Below are 22767 nucleotides of genomic sequence, written 5' to 3'. Positions count from 1 at the left end.
TTCCCATGATACTTTGCGATCACAAGCAAAAACAAATATGGCGTCCTATGGGTAGTCGTACGTGATTTGAATACTCCGCCGTCCAATTGACGACATAGAGCGGCGACAAGCAGCCCAGTACTGCGGAAACACACCAAATTGCGGTGCTACCTCACCGCACCTGTATTACAATACAAAATGTCTTCACCGAAGGCCAAACACCTGAGTCGCGGCGGCGGCGGCGGCGGAGGAAGCCCGGTGCTCGGTGCCACTAATGGCCGCTACGAGTTCAAGTCGCTGACCAAACCGCTGAGCTCCGACTCGGCCACCGCGCGCCTCCGGGCCTCGGAGAGCCCCACTCGCCGCCGGGGCTCCAGCTCCTCCACCGGCTCGGCCGGCGGACACGGACCGTCGGAGGAGGACGGCATCCGGCTCAACCCGTCGCTCTTCCGCGTGGCCCTCAGCTCGCTGCTGGCCATCGACCTGTGGCTGTCCAAGCGGCTGGGGGTGTGCGCCTGGGAGGACTCGTCCTGGGGGAGTGTGCGGCCCCTGATGAAGCTCATCGAGGTGACCGGCCACGGCATCCCCTGGCTGGCTGGCACCGTCTACTGCCTCTACAAGAGCGACAGTGCCGCCGGACAGGAGGTCATGCTCAACCTCCTCCTGGGTAAGAACCTTCCACCCCACTTATTCCATTGAAGACTGCAATATATCTTTGTTTACTCAATTCATTTACATAAAACTTTGTGGAGGATTGGGGCTCAAGTTTATAAGTACAGACCCCTGCGAAGGTCACATTGTCCATATAATTTTTAAAACGTATTCGTTTTTTACAACTACTAATTAAAAAACATATGTCCAGCCTGGCTACCATAGACATCTTTATTAGTAGACGCAGCATTGGCTGCTGTGACGCGAGAAATTCGGCCGCCATCTTGAAGTGGTGATGAGGAGCCTGCGAGCAGCCTAAACTGACAGTTGACAAACGCGTCCACAGTTAAAGTACCAATAATTGTCACACACACTAGATGTGGTGAAATTTGTCCTCTGCATTTGACCCATCCCCTTGTTCACCCCCTGGGAGGTGAGGGGAGCAGTGGGCAGCAGCGGTGGCCGCGCCCGTGAATCATTTTTGGTGATTTAACCCCCAATTCCAACCCTTGATGCTGAGTGCCAAGCAGGGAGGTAATGGGTCCCATTTTTATGGTCTTTGGTATGACTCGGCCGGGGTTTGAACTCACAAGTTGCTCAAGGGGCAGCATAGCTCGGTTGGTAGAGGGGCCGTGCCAGCAACTTGAGGGTTCCAGGTTCGATTTCCGTTACTGCCGTTGTGTCCTTGGGCAAGACACTTTACCCACCTGCTCCCAGTGCCACCCACACTGGTTTAAATGTAACTTAGATATTGGGTTTCACTATGTAAAGCACTTTGAGTCACCAGAGAAAAGCGCTATATAAATATAATTCACTTCACAACCTACCGATCTCAGGTGGGAGACAGGTCTGGACTACAGGCAGGCCAGTCTAGTACCCGCACTCTTTTACTACGAAGCCACGCTGTTGTAACACGTGGCTTGGTATTGTTTTGCTGAAATAAGCAGGGGCGTCCATGATAACGTTGCTTGGATGGCAACATATGTTGCTCCAAAACCTGTATGTACCTTTCAGCATTAATGGTGCCTTCACAGATGTGTAAGTTACCCATGTCTTGGGCACTAATACACCCCCATACCATCACAGATGCCGGCTTTTCAACTTTGCGCCTAGAACAATCCGGATGGTTCTTTTCCTCTTTGGTCCGGAGGAAACGATGTCCACAGTTTCCAAAAACTATTTGAAATGTGGACTCGTCCGACCACACTTTTCCACTTTGCATCAGTCCGTCTTAGATGAGCTCGTGCCCAGCGAAGCCGGCGGCGTTTCTGGGTGTTGTTGATAAATGGCTTTGGCTTTGCATAGTAGAATTTTGACTTGCACTTACAGATGTAGCGACCAACTGTAGTTACTGATAGTGGTTTTCTGAAGTGTTCCTGAGCCCATGTGGTGATATCCTTTACACGCCGATGTCGCTTTTTGATGCAGTACCGCCTGAGGGATCAAAGGTCACGGGCTTAGCCGCTTACGTGCAGTGATTTCTCCAGATTTTCTATAAGTGGGCATTTCAGAACTTAGTGGAGGTGATTGAGGGAAGAACTGAAGAAGAATTACGTTCATTTTGGTAGCAAACAGCCCTTTGTCAAGGCCAAAGGAAAGAAAAGTCTGTTATGTAACAATGACTTGACTCATTTGTTTCCAAGGCTTTTTTTCTTTCCATTGACATAACAGACTTGTTTTTAAACCGTTCCTGTATTGTAGTTTTTGTGGTTGCAGTTGTAATCCTTTGCACCTTCTCGTCCCAGGTCTGCTCCTGGACCTGGTCCTGGTCGGCGTCGTCAAGGCGACGGTGCGGCGGCGCAGGCCCGCCCACAACCGCATGGACATGTTCGCCACCTTCTCCGTGGACCGCTTCTCCTTCCCCTCGGGCCACGCCACGCGCGCCTCCATGTGCGGCCGCTTCCTGCTGGCGCACCTGGTGCTGGCCGCCCCGCTGAGGGTCCTGGTGCTGCTGTGGGTGGGCACGGTGGGGCTGAGCCGCGTCATGCTGGGCCGCCACAACGTGACCGACGTGGCGTTCGGCTTCTGGATGGGCTACTGCCAGTACAACCTGGTGGAGATGCTGTGGCTCTCGCCGCAGGGCCTGCAAGGGCTGCTGGGACAATTAGCGTAGCGAGCACACTGAAGGACTACTATTCATTTTATTCTTGTTATCTTTGAGGAACAGCTACACTGTTTTTATGTTCTCTCTGCATTCCTTCATCTTATGGTGTTCTTTATATTGTGATTCATTCAGCAGCACTTTCACTTTCCACTCAGTCAGCAGCACGTACTGTAAACAATCTTTGTCAGCAAATAAACATCACGAGGAGACGAGCGTGCATGTCGTCTTTTCACCTCCGCCTGCCCTTCAAAATCAACAGGAGTCTTGCTTAAGCGCGACGAGACGGAGACGGTATTTGTCGTCTTCCACTTGCTTAACTAATATCCCAGCACGTAAAATATGGCGAAGATGTGTTGTCTTGTGACGCTTGACCGAGGCTGGAGTTAAAAATCAATAGGAGTCTTGCTTAATTTTGGCTAAATCCTGGGAACGTTTCCCGAAAGAGTGAACCAGTTTTGTTTGACCTCCTGTGTTAAGTCTGGTTAAAAATCTACAGGATTATTGCTCTAACTGAGATAAATGATCTCCTATGGCATAAAAAGAGAGTGTGTTGTGTTGACCTTTGACTGTCGGGATCCGTCTTGCTTTGGCCGGTGTTCAAAATCAACAGAGTTCTTGGACTGAACGCTCAAAGTGAAGCAATTGTGATCAGTAGTGAGGTCAAGAACCCTGCAGTGTTTTCACCTTTGTCTTTGTCCTGTGTTGGGTGTCGTTCAAAATCAATAGGATTCCTGCTTTAAAGTTGGATAATAGTGTGAAAGGCGCACCTAGGGCGGGGGTCTGCAACCCGTGGCTCTTGAGCGACACCCTGGTGGCTCCATGGAGCTTTGTTCAAAAATGTATGGAATTAGGAGAAAAAAATGGGGTGAAAAATGTATATTTTGTTGTAATATGGTTTGTGTAGGAGTACAAACACGACACAAAGCTTCCTAATTGTTAATATGTTTAATATGTTTGTGTGTATGCTTCACTGATGACACTATCTGTCCTACTCATTTCAGCGGCCCTTGAACTCACCGTTGTGTGGACTGTGACTCAACTTTCTCCGACGCTGCCACAGAAAGACGCGTTTTATGCCACTGCTTCTTTGTCTCATTCTGTCCGCCAAACGTTTTATACTGTACATCATGTGTTGTCTTCATTATAACACTTATATAAGACTTTTAAAGTCATTTTGATAGTAGACTAATATAGACACATACATCATGTGTTGTCATTATAACACTTATATAAGACAAAGTCATTTTGATAGTAGGCTAATATAGACACTTACATCCTGTGTTGTCTTCATTACAACACTTATATAAGACTTTTAAAGTCATTTTGATAGTAGGCTAATATAGACACATCATGTGTTGTCTTCATTATAACACTTATATAAGACTTATAGTCATTTTGATAGTAGGCTAATATAGACACTTACATCATGTGTTGTCTTCATTATAAGACTTAGTCATTTTGATAGTAGGCTAATATACACTTACATCATGTGTTGTCTTCATTATAACACTTATAAGACTTTTAAAGTCATTTTGATAGTAGGCTAATATAGACACTTACATCATGTGTTGTCTTTATTATAACACTTATATAAGACTTATAGTCATTTTGATAGTAGGCTAATATAGACACTTACATCATGTGTTGTCTTCATTATAAGACTTAGTCATTTTGATAGTAGGCTAATATAGACACATCATGTGTTGTCTTCATTATAACACTTATAAGACTTTTAAAGTCATTTTGATAGTAGGCTAATATAGACACTTACATCATGTGTTGTCTTTATTATAACATTTATATAAGACTTTTAAAGTCATTTTGATAGTAGGCTAATATAGACACATCCTGTGTTGTCTTCATTATAACACTTATAGAAGACTTTTAAAGTCATTTTGATAGTAGGCTAATATAGACACTTACATCATGTGTTGTCTTCATTATAACACTTATATAAGACTTTTAAAGTCATTTTGATCGTAGGCTAATATAGACACATCATGTGTTGTCTTTATTATAACACTTATATAAGACTTAGTCATTTTGATAGTAGGCTAATATAGACACATCATGTGTTGTCTTCATTATAACACTTATATAAGACTTAGTCATTTTGATAGTAGGCTAATATAGACACATCATGTGTTGTCTTCATTATAACACTTATAGAAGACTTTTAAAGTCATTTTGATAGTAGGCTAATATAGACACTTACATCATGTGTTGTCTTCACTAAAACACTTAGACTTTTAAAGTCATTTTGATAGTAGGCTAATATAGACACATCATGTGTTGTCTTCATTATAACACTTATATAAGACTTTTAAAGTCATTTTGATCGTAGGCTAATATAGACAAATCATGTGTTGTCTTCATTATAACACTTATATAAGACTTAGTCATTTTGATAGTAGGCTAATATACACTTACATCATGTGTTGTCTTCATTATAACACTTGAAGACTTTTAAAGTCATTTTGATAGGCTAATATAGACACTTACATCATGTGTTGTCTTCATTATAACACTTATATAAGACTTTTAAAGTCATTTTGATCGTAGGCTAATATAGACACATCATGTGTTGTCTTTATTATAACACTTATATAAGACTTAGTCATTTTGATAGTAGGCTAATATACACTTACATCATGTATTGTCTTCATTATAACACTTGAAGACTTTTAAAGTCATTTTGATAGGCTAATATAGACACTTACATCATGTGTTGTCTTCATTATAACACTTATAAGACTTTTAAAGTCATTTTGATAGTAGGCTAATATAGACACATCATGTGTTGTCTTCATTATAACACTTATAAGACTTTTAAAGTCATTTTGATAGTAGGCTAATATAGACACTTACATCATGTGTTGTCTTCACTAAAACACTTAGACTTTTAAAGTCATTTTGATAGTAGGCTAATATAGACACATCATGTGTTGTCTTCATTATAACACTTATAGAAGACTTTTAAAGTCATCTTGATAGTAGGCTAATATAGACACATCATGTGTTGTCTTCAATATAAGACTTTTAAAGTAATTTTGATAGTAGGCTAATATAGACACTTACATCATGTGTTGTCTTCATTATAACACTTATAGAAGTGTAACAGGTACGTTAGCTATTATAGTAGACGTTCTCAATATTTGGGCTAATCAGAAGTCTAGATTACGACTCGGAGAGAGTAGGACAGACACAATTAAATGCTTTAAATTATACTGGTGTTATTTAAATATGTACAGTGCAACAAATAGTGGACATACATTGATAGGAATGGCCATTCAAAACAAAAGAAAAAAACAGCAATTCATAACAGGTAGTATCAAAAGTTCATAAAAGGTCATATGAGACTGATCGCAGTCCACATGCGCATTCAGAGTTCATACAGCCACATGGTTTGGGGTTGTGGGTATGGCAGTTTGTAGTGAGAGTTCAGTTTATGGGCAGGGTGTGTATGAGGTAGTGCAAAGGGCCGCAGAGCAATGAGGTGCGAGGCAAGGGGTTCGGCTATAAGCCGCCTACCGGCCCGACCAGAGCAGGTGGAGTTCAGGGGTTGAGAGGTGGAGATCCTTGGGCTCAGGCTCGAGGCCTATCTACAGCTCGCCATCCAACACTTAGGGACCTGGCCTGCGTAAGCACAGGACCCGAAGTTCAATCAATGTGCGCACATAAACATCAACATTAAGTCATCTATTGTTCGACCTTCAATAAATAAGTTACACTTATTTATTATCATTATTAGCTATAATACTGCTAACATTAACCATGACGGGAGTAACATTAACTAACAGTGACGTCACTATGACGGGTGTAACCGCACACCAGCGGCAGTGTTCATTCATTATCTTTACTGTAGCATAAAAAGTGCAGATGGCCTTAAAACGCCACAACACTTAGTTACCATAAGTAACTACCCAAAATGAAGACTCGACATAAATATAAATTCAATCGGATCAGAAACATTGGAGGAAACGGGATTAAAACCCGATGCTAACCGCCCATAGGAAATACATGGGTACGGCTAGTCGCTACTATTAATAATAATAATAATAACTGGGATTTATATAGCGCTTTTCTAAGTACCCAAAGTCGCTTTACATGTAGAACCCATCAATCATTCACACCTGGTGGTGGTAAGCTACTTTCATAGCCACAGCTGCCCTGGGGTAGACTGACGGAAGCGTGGCTGCAATTTGCGCCAACGGCCTTTCCGACCACCACCTATCATTCAATTCACCGGTGTGAGTGGCACCGGGGGAAAAGGGTGAAGTGTCCCGCCCAAGGACACAACGGCAGCGATTTTTGGATGGTAAGAGGCGGGGAGCGAACCTGCAACCCCTCAGGTTTCTGACACGGTTGCTCTACCCACTACGCCCTGCCGCCCCCTATTAGCAAACAGATTCACTTACCAACTCGGCTTAATATCTTATCATCGACACACTCTCTCGTCGCAACACGTCCCTGATGTTCGGCACCTACAAGTTTACAATTAGTTGTAAAATGTTGGACGGTTGTTTTTACAATATGCAAGCAAACGACAACTTTAAAACATACCGGTAGTGATGGGTCCGGCAACACCGATGCATCAGCGCATGCGTCGAGTTCATAGAGCGAAACCCTGTGTCGGTGCGCGTATCGCTTTTAGAAAGTCACGTGACCGATCATGAGCTGTTTCGGTCACGTGACCGATACGCGAACTGTGTCGCACTGACGCCTCCTCTGTGCCCTGTGAGCGGCTCTTTTCTACAGCCGGAGAAATAATAACTAAGAAGAGAAATCGTCTAAAATGTAATACGTCGGAAAAACTTTTTTTTTTTTTTTATAAAAATGTGTAAAAAAATTAAATTAAAAACAATTCCCAGTCCACAATCATTCACAACACGTTCTCTTAGATTTCCATGTTATGATACATGTTCACATTATTTATTGACTGTATCTAAAAAAGATACAAATATATTTTTATTTAAATGAAGATATGAAATAATCCTAAATGAAATACAATGACTTGGTTTATATTATTGTATATACTAGGGCAGGGGTCACCAACGCGGTGCCCGCGGTCACCAGGTAGCCGGTAAGGACCAGATCAGTCGCCCGCTGGCCTGTTCTAAAAATAGCTCAAAGAGCAGCACTTACCAGTGAGCTGCCTCTATTTTTTAAATTGTATTTATTTACTAGCAAGCTGGTCTCGCTTTGCTCGACATTTTTAATTCTAAAAGAGAATTTGAAAATCCAAGAAAATATTTTAAAGACTTGGTCTTCACTTGGAATAAGCGGTAGAAAATGGATGGATGGGTCTTCACTTGTTTAAATAAATTCATTTATTTTTTACTTTGCTTCTTATTACTTTTAGAAATACAATTTTAGAGAAAAAAATACAACCTTAAAAATGATTTTAGGATTTTTAAACAAATATACCTTTTTACCTTTTAAATTTCTTCCTCTTCTTTCCTGACAATTGAAATCAATGTTCAAGTAAAAAAAAAATTTTTATTGTAAAGAATAATAAATATTTTAGCTTCTGTTTTTTTGACGAAGAATATTTGTGAAATATTTCTTCAAACTTACTATGATTAAAATTCCAAAAAATTATTCTGCCAAATCTAGAAAATCTGTAGAATCAAATTTAAATCTTATTTCAAAGTATTTTGAATTTCTTTTAAAATTTTTGTTCTGGAAAATCTAGAAGAAATACTGATTTGTCTTTGTTAGAAATATAGCTTGGTCCAATTTGTTAAATATTCTAACAAAGTGCAGATTGGATTTTAACCAATTTAAAACATGTCATCCAAATTCTAAAATGTATCTTAATCAGGAAAAATTACTAATGATGTTCCATACATTCTTTTTTTTAATTTTTTCAAAAAGATTCAAATAAGCTAGTTTTTCTCTTCTTTTTGTCGGTTGAATTTTGAATTTTAAAGAGTCGAAATTGAAGATGAACTGTTTCAAAATTTTATTTTAAATTTTTTCGTGTTTTCTCCTCTTTTAAACCGTTCAATTAAGTGTTTTTTTCATCATTTATTGTCTACAAAAAAACTTTCGTAAAAGGAAAAAAAAATGTACGACGGAATGACAGACAGAAATACCCATTTTTTTTTATATATATACATTTATTTAGCTATTCTTGTTTAAATCACACTTACGTGTAACTTACAAATGACAATATATTTATTCAGCCCTTCGCATTAATCAGTACCCAAGAAGTAGTTTTTGGTTTCAAAAAGGTTGGTGACCCCTGTACTAGGTCATACAATCAGTGTCAGTTGAGTCGGTCCATAGGTTGCCTGTAGGGATTTTTAATGTCCAGCAGATGTCAGTATTTAGTGACACAGTATCAATACAGTTTTGCAATGTGTCGAAACGCTTCATGACGCCTCATCAACCCATCACTAGTCGCTACTATTAGCAAACAGATTCACTTACCAACTCGGCTTAATATCTTATCATCGACACATTGTCTCGTCGCAACACGTCCCTGATGTTCGGCACCTATAAGTTTACAATTAGTTGTAAAATGTTGGACGGTTGTTTTTACAATATGCAAGCAAACGACAACTTTAAAACATACCGGTAGTGATGGGTCCGGCAACACCGATGCATCGGCGCATGCGTCGAGCTCATAGAGTGAAACCCTGTGTCGGTGCGCGTACCGCTTTTAGAAAGTCACGTGACCGATCATGAGCTGTTTTGGTCACGTGACCGATACGCGAACTGTGTCGCACTGACGCCTCCTCTGTGCCCTGTGAGCGGCTCTTTTCTACAGCCGGAGAAATAATACCTAAGAAGAGAAAGCGTCTAAAATTGAATACGATGGGAAAACTTTTTTTTTTTTTTTTTTAATAAAAATGTGTAAAAAAATAAATAATAATTTCCAGGTCCACAAGCATCCTCATTCACAACACGTTCTCTTAGATTTCCATGTTATGATACGTATTCACATTATTTATTGACTGTATCTAAAAAAGGACAAAAAAAATATTTTTATTTAAATGAAGTTATGAAATAATCCTAAATGAAATACAATGACTTGGTTTATATTATTGTATATACTAGGTCAGTGGTTCTCAGCCTTTTTTCAGCAATGTACCCCCTGTGATTTTTTTTTAAATTCAAGTACCCCCTAATCAGAGCAAAGCATTTTTGGTTTAAAAGAGAGAAAGAAGTAAAATACAGCACTATGTCATCAGTTTCTGATTTATTAAATTGTATAACAGTGCAAAATATTGCTCATTTGTTGTGGTCTTTCTTGAACTATTTGGAAAAAAAGATATAAAAATAACTTGTTGAAAAATAAACAAGTGATTCAATTATAAATAAAGATTTCTACACATAGAAGTAATAATCAACTTAAAGTGCCCTCTTTGGGGATTGTAATAGAGATCCATCTGGATTCATGAACTTAATTCTAAACATTTCTTCACAAAAAAAACAAAAAACTTTAACATCAATATTTATGGAACATGTCCACAAAAAATCTAGCTGTCAACACTGAATATTGCCTTGTTGCATTTCTTTTCACAGTTCTTTTTGACAGACATTTTAGTGACAAACCTGAGCTTGTGCTTCACTGAGTTTATGAACTTACATTCATATTTTGTTGAAGTATTATTCAATAAATATATTTATAAAGGATTTTTGAATTGTTGCTATTTTTAGAATATTTTTAAAAAATCTCACGTACCCCTTGGCATACCTTCAAGTACCCCCAGGGGTTCGCGTACCCCCATTTGAGAACCACTGTACTAGGTCATAAAATCAGTGTCAGTTGAGTCGGTCCATAGGTTGCCTGTAGGGATTTTTAATGTCCAGCAGATGTCAGTATTTAGTGACACAGTATCAATACAGTTTTGCAATGTGTCGAAACGCTTCATGACGCCTCATCAACCCATCACTACATACCGGCTTCATATGTCCCAAGGCTTAGCCACCGCACCTGGCAGCCATCTCGGAATGCTGGATTTTATAGAGCGCGATTGGCTGCAGCGGGTCACGTGAGCGTGTGTGTTAAACTCGCGAGATTAAACGTGGAAACGGCGCAGGTAATATGAGGACATGCCATGAGAGGAAATATGGCTTATTTCCCACCCGTGTTACATAAGACTTTTAAAGTCATTTTGATAGTAGGCTAATATAGACACTTCATGTGTTGTCTTCATTATAACACTTATATAAGACTTTTAAAGTCATTTTGATAGTAGGCTAATATAGACACTTACATCATGTGTTGTCGTCATTATAACACTTATATGACTTTTAATTTTTCTTTCAACATTTTGGGTTGCCGACCCCTGCCCTAGGGCAAAAAACAAACAAACAAAAAAGGCAGCATTCACATGTCCAAACAGCACAAGTTTAGTTTCATAAGCCCACAGATGTGACTTACAAAACTCATGATCATGTTACAGATTCTCTAAGGCTAAGGTCAATAAGGGAACGTTTTATGTTGCATGACGGTCGTAAAGTTAACCACCAAGAAAATACTTCAAACATGAAGTCAACATGGTGACAAATCAGCTTTGTTCACATCTCAAACTATTTATTCTTCCCTCCAAAGTTCTAGAATTTTTTATTTTTTTTTAATGGACCACATCTGTTCTACAGCCCATGGCAGGCTCAGAAACATCAGTATTATGTTTCCTCTTAAGATGAACTATCTTACAAGCCACAGGTGTCAAACTCAAGGCCAGGGGGCCAGATGTGGCCCGCCACTTCATTTTATTTGGCCCTCAGTAGCCTGGAAATAATATGTAACAATTAAGTACTGTAACTTTTCTTACTAAATGTATTCTTTCTATTTTGGGAGGGGAAAAAAATGTACTCCATGTAATCGCAAATTATGTTAACTTAAATATTGTGTAATTATGCAAAAATATATACATTCAAACCATTGTTTAAATAGAAATAAATACTACTAATAATGCAAGTTATCCATCACATTGTGCAATGTAAAAGTAGCAATAGATTTCATGGTAAAATTGTGAAATGGACTGATTTTTACAGCATTTTTCTCTCAATGAAAAACAACAGTACTTTTTTTTACTGTAATAAAGTGTGGTGCTGTTTTGGCATTTACAGTAATACACCAAAAAATCTACAGTTCTTGATTTGCGTAAAAAAAAAAAAAGGGGGGGGGGGAAGAAAAGAAAAAAGAACTGGCACTCAGGTGTCAAAATTTTACTGTAAAATTGCAAGTTTTTGTATTTACAGTAAAAATTTTACAGTAAAATTCTGGCAACTGAGCTGCTTTTTTTTTTTTTTTTTACCATAAAAACAGTAGTACTGATTTTCCATTTACAGTTTATTTATTTGTTTATTTAATGTCAGGTTGTGACGTTAATTTGAACATTGAATTTTGGTCATTTCCCAACCAATATTCTACAACGCAAAATACAACGTTGAAACGACATGATTTTTGACGACGTTGACGTTGATTTGAACATTGAATTTTGGTCATTTTACAACATAAATACAACCTTGAATAACATGCTTTTTGACAATGTTTATTCAATGTCAGGTTGTGACGTTGATTTGAACATTGAATTTTGGTCATGTTCCAACCAATATTCTACAACACAAATACAACGTTGAAACAACATGCTTTTTGGCAACGTTTATTTAATGTCAGGTTGTGACGTTGATTTGACCTTTGAATTTTGGTCATTTCCCAAACAATATTCTACAACATAAATACAACGTTGAAACATGCTTTTTGACAACGTTGACGTTGATTTGAACATTGAATTTTGGTCATTTTCCCAACCAATATTCTACAACACAACACAAACACAACATTGAAACAACATGCTTTTTGACAACGTTGATTTAAACATTGAATTTTGGTCATTTCCCAAACAATATTCTACAACACAAATACAACGTTGAAACATGCTTTTTGACAACGTTGATTTAAACATTGAATTTTGGTCATTTCACAACGCAAATACAACATTGAACAACATGCTTTTTGACAATGTTTATTCAATGTCAGGTTGTGACATTAATTTGAACATTGAATTTTGGTCATTTTCCAACCAATATTCTACAACACAAAATACAACGTTGAAACAACATGCTTTTTGACAACGTTTATGCAATGTCAGGTTGTGACGTTGATTTGACCATTGAATTTTGGTCATTTCCCAAACAATATTCTACAACACAAATACAACGTTGAAACATGCTTTTTGACAACGTTGACGTTGATTTGAACATTGAATTTTGGTCATTTTCCCAACCAATATTCTACAACACAACACAAACACAACATTGAAACAACATGCTTTTTGACAACGTTGATTTAAACATTGAATTTTGGTCATTTTCCCAACCATTATTTTACAAATACAACGTTGAAACAACATGCTTTTTGGCAACGTTTATTTAATGTCAGGTTGTGACGTTGATTTGACCATTGAATTTTGGTCATTTCCCAAACAATATTCTACAACACAAATACAACGTTGAAACAACATGCTTTTTGACAACGTTGACGTTGATTTGAACATTTAATTTTGGTCATTTTCCCAACCAATATTCTACAACACAACACAACACAACACAACATTGAAACAACATGCTTTTTGACAACGTTGATTTAAACATTGAATTTTGGTCATTTTCCCAACCATTATTTTACAAATACAACGTTGAAACGACATGCTTTTTGACGACGTTGACGTTGATTTGAACATTGAATTTTGGTCATTTTACGACATAAATACGACCTTGAATAACATGCTTTTTGACAATGTTTATTCAATGTCAGGTTGTGACGTTGATTTGAACATTGAATTTTGGTCATTTTCCAACCAATATTCTACAACACAATTACAACGTTGAAACAACATGCTTTTTGGCAACGTTTATTTAATGTCAGGTTGTGACGTTGATTTGACCTTTGAATTTTGGTCATTTCCCAACCAATATTCTACAACACAAATACAACGTTGAAACATGCTTTTTGACAACGTTGACGTTGATTTGAACATTGAATTTTGGTCATTTTCCCAACCAATATTCTACAACACAACACAAACACAACATTGAAACAACATGCTTTTTGACAACGTTGATTTAAACATTGAATTTTGGTCATTTTCCCAACCATTATTTTACAAATACAACGTTGAAACAACATGCTTTTTGGCAACGTTTATTTAATGTCAGGTTGTGACGTTGATTTGACCATTGAATTTTGGTCATTTCCCAAACAATATTCTACAACACAAATACAACGTTGAAACATGCTTTTTGACAACGTTGACGTTGATTTGAACATTTAATTTTGGTCATTTTTCCAACCAATATTCTACAACACAACACAACACAACACAACTTTGAAACAACATGCTTTTTGACAACGTTGATTTAAACATTGAATTTTGGTCATTTTCCCAACCATTATTTTACAAATACAACGTTGAAACGACATGCTTTTTGACGACGTTGACGTTGATTTGAACATTGAATTTTGGTCATTTTACGACATAAATACGACCTTGAATAACATGCTTTTTGACAATGTTTATTCAATGTCAGGTTGTGACGTTGATTTGAACATTGAATTTTGGTCATTTTCCAACCAATATTCTACAACACAAAATACAACGTTGAAACAACATGCTTTTTGACAACGTTGACGTTGATTTAAACATTGAATTTTGGTCATTTTCCCAACCAATATTTTACAAATACAACATTGAAACGACATGCTTTTTGACAATGTTTATTCAATGTCAGGTTGTGACGTTAATTTGAACATTGAATTTTGGTCATTTTCCCTACCAATATTCTACAACACAACACAAACACAACATTAAAACATGTTTTTTGACAACGTTGATTTAAACATTGAATTTTGGTCATTTTCCCAACCATTATTTTACGACGTTGACGTTGACGTTGATTTGAACATTGAATTTTGGTCATTTTACAACATAAATACAACCTTGAATAACATGCTTTTTGACAATGTTTATTCAATGTCAGGTTGTGACGTTGATTTGAACATTGAATTTTGGTCATTTTCCAACCAGTATTCTACAACACAAAATACAACGTTGAAAGAACATGCTTTTTGGCAACGTTTATTTAATGTCAGGTTGTGACGTTGATTTGACCTTTGAATTTTGGTCATTTTCCAACCAATATTCTACAACACAAATACAACGTTGAAACATGCTTTTTGACAACGTTGACGTTGATTTGAACATTGAATTTTGGTCATTTTCCCAACCATTATTTTACAAATACAACGTTGAAACAACATGCTTTTTGGCAACGTTTATTTAATGTCAGGTTGTGACGTTGATTTGACCATTGAATTTTGGTCATTTCCCAAACAATATTCTACAACACAAATACAACGTTGAAACAACATGCTTTTTGACAACGTTGACGTTGATTTGAACATTTAATTTTGGTCATTTTCCCAACCAATATTCTACAACACAACACAACACAACATTGAAACAACATGCTTTTTGACAACGTTGATTTGAACATTGAATTTTGGTCATTTTCCCAACCAATATTCTACAACACAACACAAACACAACATTGAAACAACATGCTTTTTGACAACGTTGATTTAAACATTGAATTTTGGTCATTTTCCCAACCATTATTTTACAAATACAACGTTGAAACAACATGCTTTTTGGCAACGTTTATTTAATGTCAGGTTGTGACGTTGATTTGACCATTGAATTTTGGTCATTTCCCAAACAATATTCTACAACACAAATACAACGTTGAAACAACATGCTTTTTGACAACGTTGACGTTGATTTGAACATTTAATTTTGGTCATTTTCCCAACCAATATTCTACAACACAACACAACACAACACAACATTGAAACAACATGCTTTTTGACAACGTTGATTTAAACATTGAATTTTGGTCATTTTCCCAACCATTATTTTACAAATACAACGTTGAAACGACATGCTTTTTGACGACGTTGACGTTGATTTGAACATTGAATTTTGGTCATTTTACGACATAAATACGACCTTGAATAACATGCTTTTTGACAATGTTTATTCAATGTCAGGTTGTGACGTTGATTTGAACATTGAATTTTGGTCATTTTCCAACCAATATTCTACAACACAATTACAACGTTGAAACAACATGCTTTTTGGCAACGTTTATTTAATGTCAGGTTGTGACGTTGATTTGACCATTGAATTTTGGTCATTTCCCAAACAATATTCTACAACACAAATACAACGTTGAAACATGCTTTTTGACAACGTTGACGTTGATTTGAACATTGAATTTTGGTCATTTTCCCAACCAATATTCTACAACACAACACAAACACAACATTGAAACAACATGCTTTTTGACAACGTTGATTTAAACATTGAATTTTGGTCATTTTCCCAACCATTATTTTACAAATACAACGTTGAAACAACATGCTTTTTGGCAACGTTTATTTAATGTCAGGTTGTGACGTTGATTTGACCATTGAATTTTGGTCATTTCCCAAACAATATTCTACAACACAAATACAACGTTGAAACATGCTTTTTGACAACGTTGACGTTGATTTGAACATTGAATTTTGGTCATTTTTCCAACCAATATTCTACAACACAACACAACACAACACAACATTGAAACAACATGCTTTTTGACAACGTTGATTTAAACATTGAATTTTGGTCATTTTCCCAACCATTATTTTACAAATACAACGTTGAAACGACATGCTTTTTGACGACGTTGACGTTGATTTGAACATTGAATTTTGGTCATTTTACGACATAAATACGACCTTGAATAACATGCTTTTTGACAATGTTTATTCAATGTCAGGTTGTGACGTTGATTTGAACATTGAATTTTGGTCATTTTCCAACCAATATTCTACAACACAAAATACAACGTTGAAACAACATGCTTTTTGACAACGTTGACGTTGATTTAAACATTGAATTTTGGTCATTTTCCCAACCAATATTTTACAAATACAACATTGAAACGACATGCTTTTTGACAATGTTTATTCAATGTCAGGTTGTGACGTTAATTTGAACATTGAATTTTGGTCATTTTCCCTACCAATATTCTACAACACAACACAAACACAACATTAAAACATGTTTTTTGACAACGTTGATTTAAACATTGAATTTTGGTCATTTTCCCAACCATTATTTAACGACGTTGACGTTGACGTTGATTTGAACATTGAATTTTGGTCATTTTACAACATAAATACAACCTTGAATAACATGCTTTTTGACAATGTTTATTCAATGTCAGGTTGTGACGTTGATTTGAACATTGAATTTTGGTCATTTTCCAACCAGTATTCTACAACACAAAATACAACGTTGAAAGAACATGCTTTTTGGCAACGTTTATTTAATGTCAGGTTGTGACGTTGATTTGACCTTTGAATTTTGGTCATTTCCCAAACAATATTCTACAACACAAATACAACGTTGAAACATGCTTTTTGACAACGTTGACGTTGATTTGAACATTGAATTTTGGTCATTTTCCCAACCATTATTTTACAAATACAACGTTGAAACAACATGCTTTTTGGCAACGTTTATTTAATGTCAGGTTGTGACGTTGATTTGACCATTGAATTTTGGTCATTTCCCAAACAATATTCTACAACACAAATACAACGTTGAAACAACATGCTTTTTGACAACGTTGACGTTGATTTGAACATTTAATTTTGGTCATTTTCCCAACCAATATTCTACAACACAACACAACACAACATTGAAACAACATGCTTTTTGACAACGTTGATTTAAACATTGAATTTTGGTCATTTTCCCAACCATTATTTTACAAATACAACGTTGAAACGACATGCTTTTTGACGACGTTGACGTTGATTTGAACATTGAATTTTGGTCATTTTACGACATAAATACGACCTTGAATAACATGCTTTTTGACAATGTTTATTCAATGTCAGGATGTGACGTTGATTTGAACATTGAATTTTGGTCATTTTCCAACCAATATTCTACAACACAATTACAACGTTGAAACAACATGCTTTTTGGCAACGTTTATTTAATGTCAGGTTGTGACGTTGATTTGACCTTTGAATTTTGGTCATTTCCCAAACAATATTCTACAACACAAATACAACGTTGAAACATGCTTTTTGACAACGTTGACGTTGATTTGAACATTGAATTTTGGTCATTTTCCCAACCAATATTCTACAACACAACACAAACACAACATTGAAACAACATGCTTTTTGACAACGTTGATTTAAACATTGAATTTTGGTCATTTCCCAAACAATATTCTACAACACAAATACAACGTTGAAACATGCTTTTTGACAACGTTGATTTAAACATTGAATTTTGGTCATTTCACAACGCAAATACAACATTGAACAACATGCTTTTTGACAATGTTTATTCAATGTCAGGTTGTGACATTAATTTGAACATTGAATTTTGGTCATTTTCCAACCAATATTCTACAACACAAAATACAACGTTGAAACAACATGCTTTTTGACAACGTTTATGCAATGTCAGGTTGTGACGTTGATTTGACCATTGAATTTTGGTCATTTCCCAAACAATATTCTACAACACAAATACAACGTTGAAACATGCTTTTTGACAACGTTGACGTTGATTTGAACATTGAATTTTGGTCATTTTCCCAACCAATATTCTACAACACAACACAAACACAACATTGAAACAACATGCTTTTTGACAACGTTGATTTAAACATTGAATTTTGGTCATTTTCCCAACCATTATTTTACAAATACAACGTTGAAACAACATGCTTTTTGGCAACGTTTATTTAATGTCAGGTTGTGACGTTGATTTGACCATTGAATTTTGGTCATTTCCCAAACAATATTCTACAACACAAATACAACGTTGAAACAACATGCTTTTTGACAACGTTGACGTTGATTTGAACATTTAATTTTGGTCATTTTCCCAACCAATATTCTACAACACAACACAACACAACACAACATTGAAACAACATGCTTTTTGACAACGTTGATTTAAACATTGAATTTTGGTCATTTTCCCAACCATTATTTTACAAATACAACGTTGAAACGACATGCTTTTTGACGACGTTGACGTTGATTTGAACATTGAATTTTGGTCATTTTACGACATAAATACGACCTTGAATAACATGCTTTTTGACAATGTTTATTCAATGTCAGGTTGTGACGTTGATTTGAACATTGAATTTTGGTCATTTTCCAACCAATATTCTACAACACAATTACAACGTTGAAACAACATGCTTTTTGGCAACGTTTATTTAATGTCAGGTTGTGACGTTGATTTGACCTTTGAATTTTGGTCATTTCCCAACCAATATTCTACAACACAAATACAACGTTGAAACATGCTTTTTGACAACGTTGACGTTGATTTGAACATTGAATTTTGGTCATTTTCCCAACCAATATTCTACAACACAACACAAACACAACATTGAAACAACATGCTTTTTGACAACGTTGATTTAAACATTGAATTTTGGTCATTTTCCCAACCATTATTTTACAAATACAACGTTGAAACAACATGCTTTTTGGCAACGTTTATTTAATGTCAGGTTGTGACGTTGATTTGACCATTGAATTTTGGTCATTTCCCAAACAATATTCTACAACACAAATACAACGTTGAAACATGCTTTTTGACAACGTTGACGTTGATTTGAACATTTAATTTTGGTCATTTTTCCAACCAATATTCTACAACACAACACAACACAACACAACACAACTTTGAAACAACATGCTTTTTGACAACGTTGATTTAAACATTGAATTTTGGTCATTTTCCCAACCATTATTTTACAAATACAACGTTGAAACGACATGCTTTTTGACGACGTTGACGTTGATTTGAACATTGAATTTTGGTCATTTTACGACATAAATACGACCTTGAATAACATGCTTTTTGACAATGTTTATTCAATGTCAGGTTGTGACGTTGATTTGAACATTGAATTTTGGTCATTTTCCAACCAATATTCTACAACACAAAATACAACGTTGAAACAACATGCTTTTTGACAACGTTGACGTTGATTTAAACATTGAATTTTGGTCATTTTCCCAACCAATATTTTACAAATACAACATTGAAACGACATGCTTTTTGACAATGTTTATTCAATGTCAGGTTGTGACGTTAATTTGAACATTGAATTTTGGTCATTTTCCCTACCAATATTCTACAACACAACACAAACACAACATTAAAACATGTTTTTTGACAACGTTGATTTAAACATTGAATTTTGGTCATTTTCCCAACCATTATTTTACGACGTTGACGTTGACGTTGATTTGAACATTGAATTTTGGTCATTTTACAACATAAATACAACCTTGAATAACATGCTTTTTGACAATGTTTATTCAATGTCAGGTTGTGACGTTGATTTGAACATTGAATTTTGGTCATTTTCCAACCAGTATTCTACAACACAAAATACAACGTTGAAAGAACATGCTTTTTGACAACGTTGATTTAAACATTGAATTTTGGTCATTTTCCCAACCATTATTTTACAAATACAACGTTGAAACAACATGCTTTTTGGCAACGTTTATTTAATGTCAGGTTGTGACGTTGATTTGACCATTGAATTTTGGTCATTTCCCAAACAATATTCTACAACACAAATACAACGTTGAAACATGCTTTTTGACAACGTTGACGTTGATTTGAACATTTAATTTTGGTCATTTTTCCAACCAATATTCTACAACACAACACAACACAACACAACATTGAAACAACATGCTTTTTGACAACGTTGATTTAAACATTGAATTTTGGTCATTTTCCCAACCATTATTTTACAAATACAACGTTGAAACGACATGCTTTTTGACGACGTTGACGTTGATTTGAACATTGAATTTTGGTCATTTTACGACATAAATACGACCTTGAATAACATGCTTTTTGACAATGTTTATTCAATGTCAGGTTGTGACGTTGATTTGAACATTGAATTTTGGTCATTTTCCAACCAATATTCTACAACACAAAATACAACGTTGAAACAACATGCTTTTTGACAACGTTGACGTTGATTTAAACATTGAATTTTGGTCATTTTCCCAACCAATATTTTACAAATACAACATTGAAACGACATGCTTTTTGACAATGTTTATTCAATGTCAGGTTGTGACGTTAATTTGAACATTGAATTTTGGTCATTTTCCCTACCAATATTCTACAACACAACACAAACACAACATTAAAACATGTTTTTTGACAACGTTGATTTAAACATTGAATTTTGGTCATTTTCCCAACCATTATTTAACGACGTTGACGTTGACGTTGATTTGAACATTGAATTTTGGTCATTTTACAACATAAATACAACCTTGAATAACATGCTTTTTGACAATGTTTATTCAATGTCAGGTTGTGACGTTGATTTGAACATTGAATTTTGGTCATTTTCCAACCAGTATTCTACAACACAAAATACAACGTTGAAAGAACATGCTTTTTGGCAACGTTTATTTAATGTCAGGTTGTGACGTTGATTTGACCTTTGAATTTTGGTCATTTCCCAAACAATATTCTACAACACAAATACAACGTTGAAACATGCTTTTTGACAACGTTGACGTTGATTTGAACATTGAATTTTGGTCATTTTCCCAACCATTATTTTACAAATACAACGTTGAAACAACATGCTTTTTGGCAACGTTTATTTAATGTCAGGTTGTGACGTTGATTTGACCATTGAATTTTGGTCATTTCCCAAACAATATTCTACAACACAAATACAACGTTGAAACAACATGCTTTTTGACAACGTTGACGTTGATTTGAACATTTAATTTTGGTCATTTTCCCAACCAATATTCTACAACACAACACAACACAACATTGAAACAACATGCTTTTTGACAACGTTGATTTAAACATTGAATTTTGGTCATTTTCCCAACCATTATTTTACAAATACAACGTTGAAACGACATGCTTTTTGACGACGTTGACGTTGATTTGAACATTGAATTTTGGTCATTTTACGACATAAATACGACCTTGAATAACATGCTTTTTGACAATGTTTATTCAATGTCAGGTTGTGACGTTGATTTGAACATTGAATTTTGGTCATTTTCCAACCAATATTCTACAACACAATTACAACGTTGAAACAACATGCTTTTTGGCAACGTTTATTTAATGTCAGGTTGTGACGTTGATTTGACCTTTGAATTTTGGTCATTTCCCAAACAATATTCTACAACACAAATACAACGTTGAAACATGCTTTTTGACAACGTTGACGTTGATTTGAACATTGAATTTTGGTCATTTTCCCAACCAATATTCTACAACACAACACAAACACAACATTGAAACAACATGCTTTTTGACAACGTTGATTTAAACATTGAATTTTGGTCATTTTCCCAACCATTATTTTACAAATACAACGTTGAAACAACATGCTTTTTGGCAACGTTTATTTAATGTCAGGCTGTGACGTTGATTTGACCATTGAATTTTGGTCATTTCCCAAACAATATTCTACAACACAAATACAACGTTGAAACATGCTTTTTGACAACGTTGACGTTGATTTGAACATTTAATTTTGGTCATTTTTCCAACCAATATTCTACAACACAACACAACACAACACAACACAACATTGAAACAACATGCTTTTTGACAACGTTGATTTAAACATTGAATTTTGGTCATTTTCCCAACCATTATTTTACAAATACAACGTTGAAACGACATGCTTTTTGACGACGTTGACGTTGATTTGAACATTGAATTTTGGTCATTTTACGACATAAATACGACCTTGAATAACATGCTTTTTGACAATGTTTATTCAATGTCAGGTTGTGACGTTGATTTGAACATTGAATTTTGGTCATTTTCCAACCAATATTCTACAACACAAAATACAACGTTGAAACAACATGCTTTTTGACAACGTTGACGTTGATT

The 22767-nt window shown here is 35.8% G+C and overlaps 1 protein-coding gene and 1 long non-coding RNA gene across 2 annotated transcripts; one reads left to right on the top strand and one right to left on the bottom strand.

Moving 5' to 3' along the window:
* Positions 1–2946, top strand: plpp6 (phospholipid phosphatase 6). Its single transcript, XM_061978254.2, has 2 exons — positions 1–646; positions 2376–2946. Exons 1-2 carry the CDS (start codon positions 178–180, stop codon positions 2741–2743), a joined length of 837 nt encoding a protein of 278 aa, XP_061834238.2. The 5' UTR covers positions 1–177; the 3' UTR covers positions 2744–2946.
* On the bottom strand, positions 2528–10815 carry LOC133617892 (uncharacterized). Its single transcript, XR_009817079.2, has 3 exons — positions 10646–10815; positions 7153–7218; positions 2528–2722 (listed from the first exon to the last, which is right to left on the bottom strand). It is a non-coding gene; the product is annotated as an uncharacterized lncRNA (long non-coding RNA).
* Between the last annotated feature and the right edge of the window lie 11952 nt (positions 10816–22767).

Source organism: Nerophis lumbriciformis, linkage group LG18 (genome assembly GCF_033978685.3).
Source record: "Nerophis lumbriciformis linkage group LG18, RoL_Nlum_v2.1, whole genome shotgun sequence".
NCBI classification, from domain to species: Eukaryota; Metazoa; Chordata; class Actinopteri; order Syngnathiformes; family Syngnathidae; genus Nerophis; species Nerophis lumbriciformis.
The sequence above is the reverse complement of the archived record's forward strand: the minus strand, read 5'-3'. Positions and strand labels throughout refer to the sequence as shown.

Bases quoted from the DNA above. Each gene is read 5' to 3' on its own strand.
- plpp6 (XM_061978254.2), top strand. From the start codon at position 178: ATGTCTTCACCGAAGGCCAAACACCTGAGTCGCGGCGGCGGCGGCGGC. The intron at 647-2,375 runs GTAAGAACCTTC...TTCTCGTCCCAG, and splicing joins CATGCTCAACCTCCTCCTGG to GTCTGCTCCTGGACCTGGTC.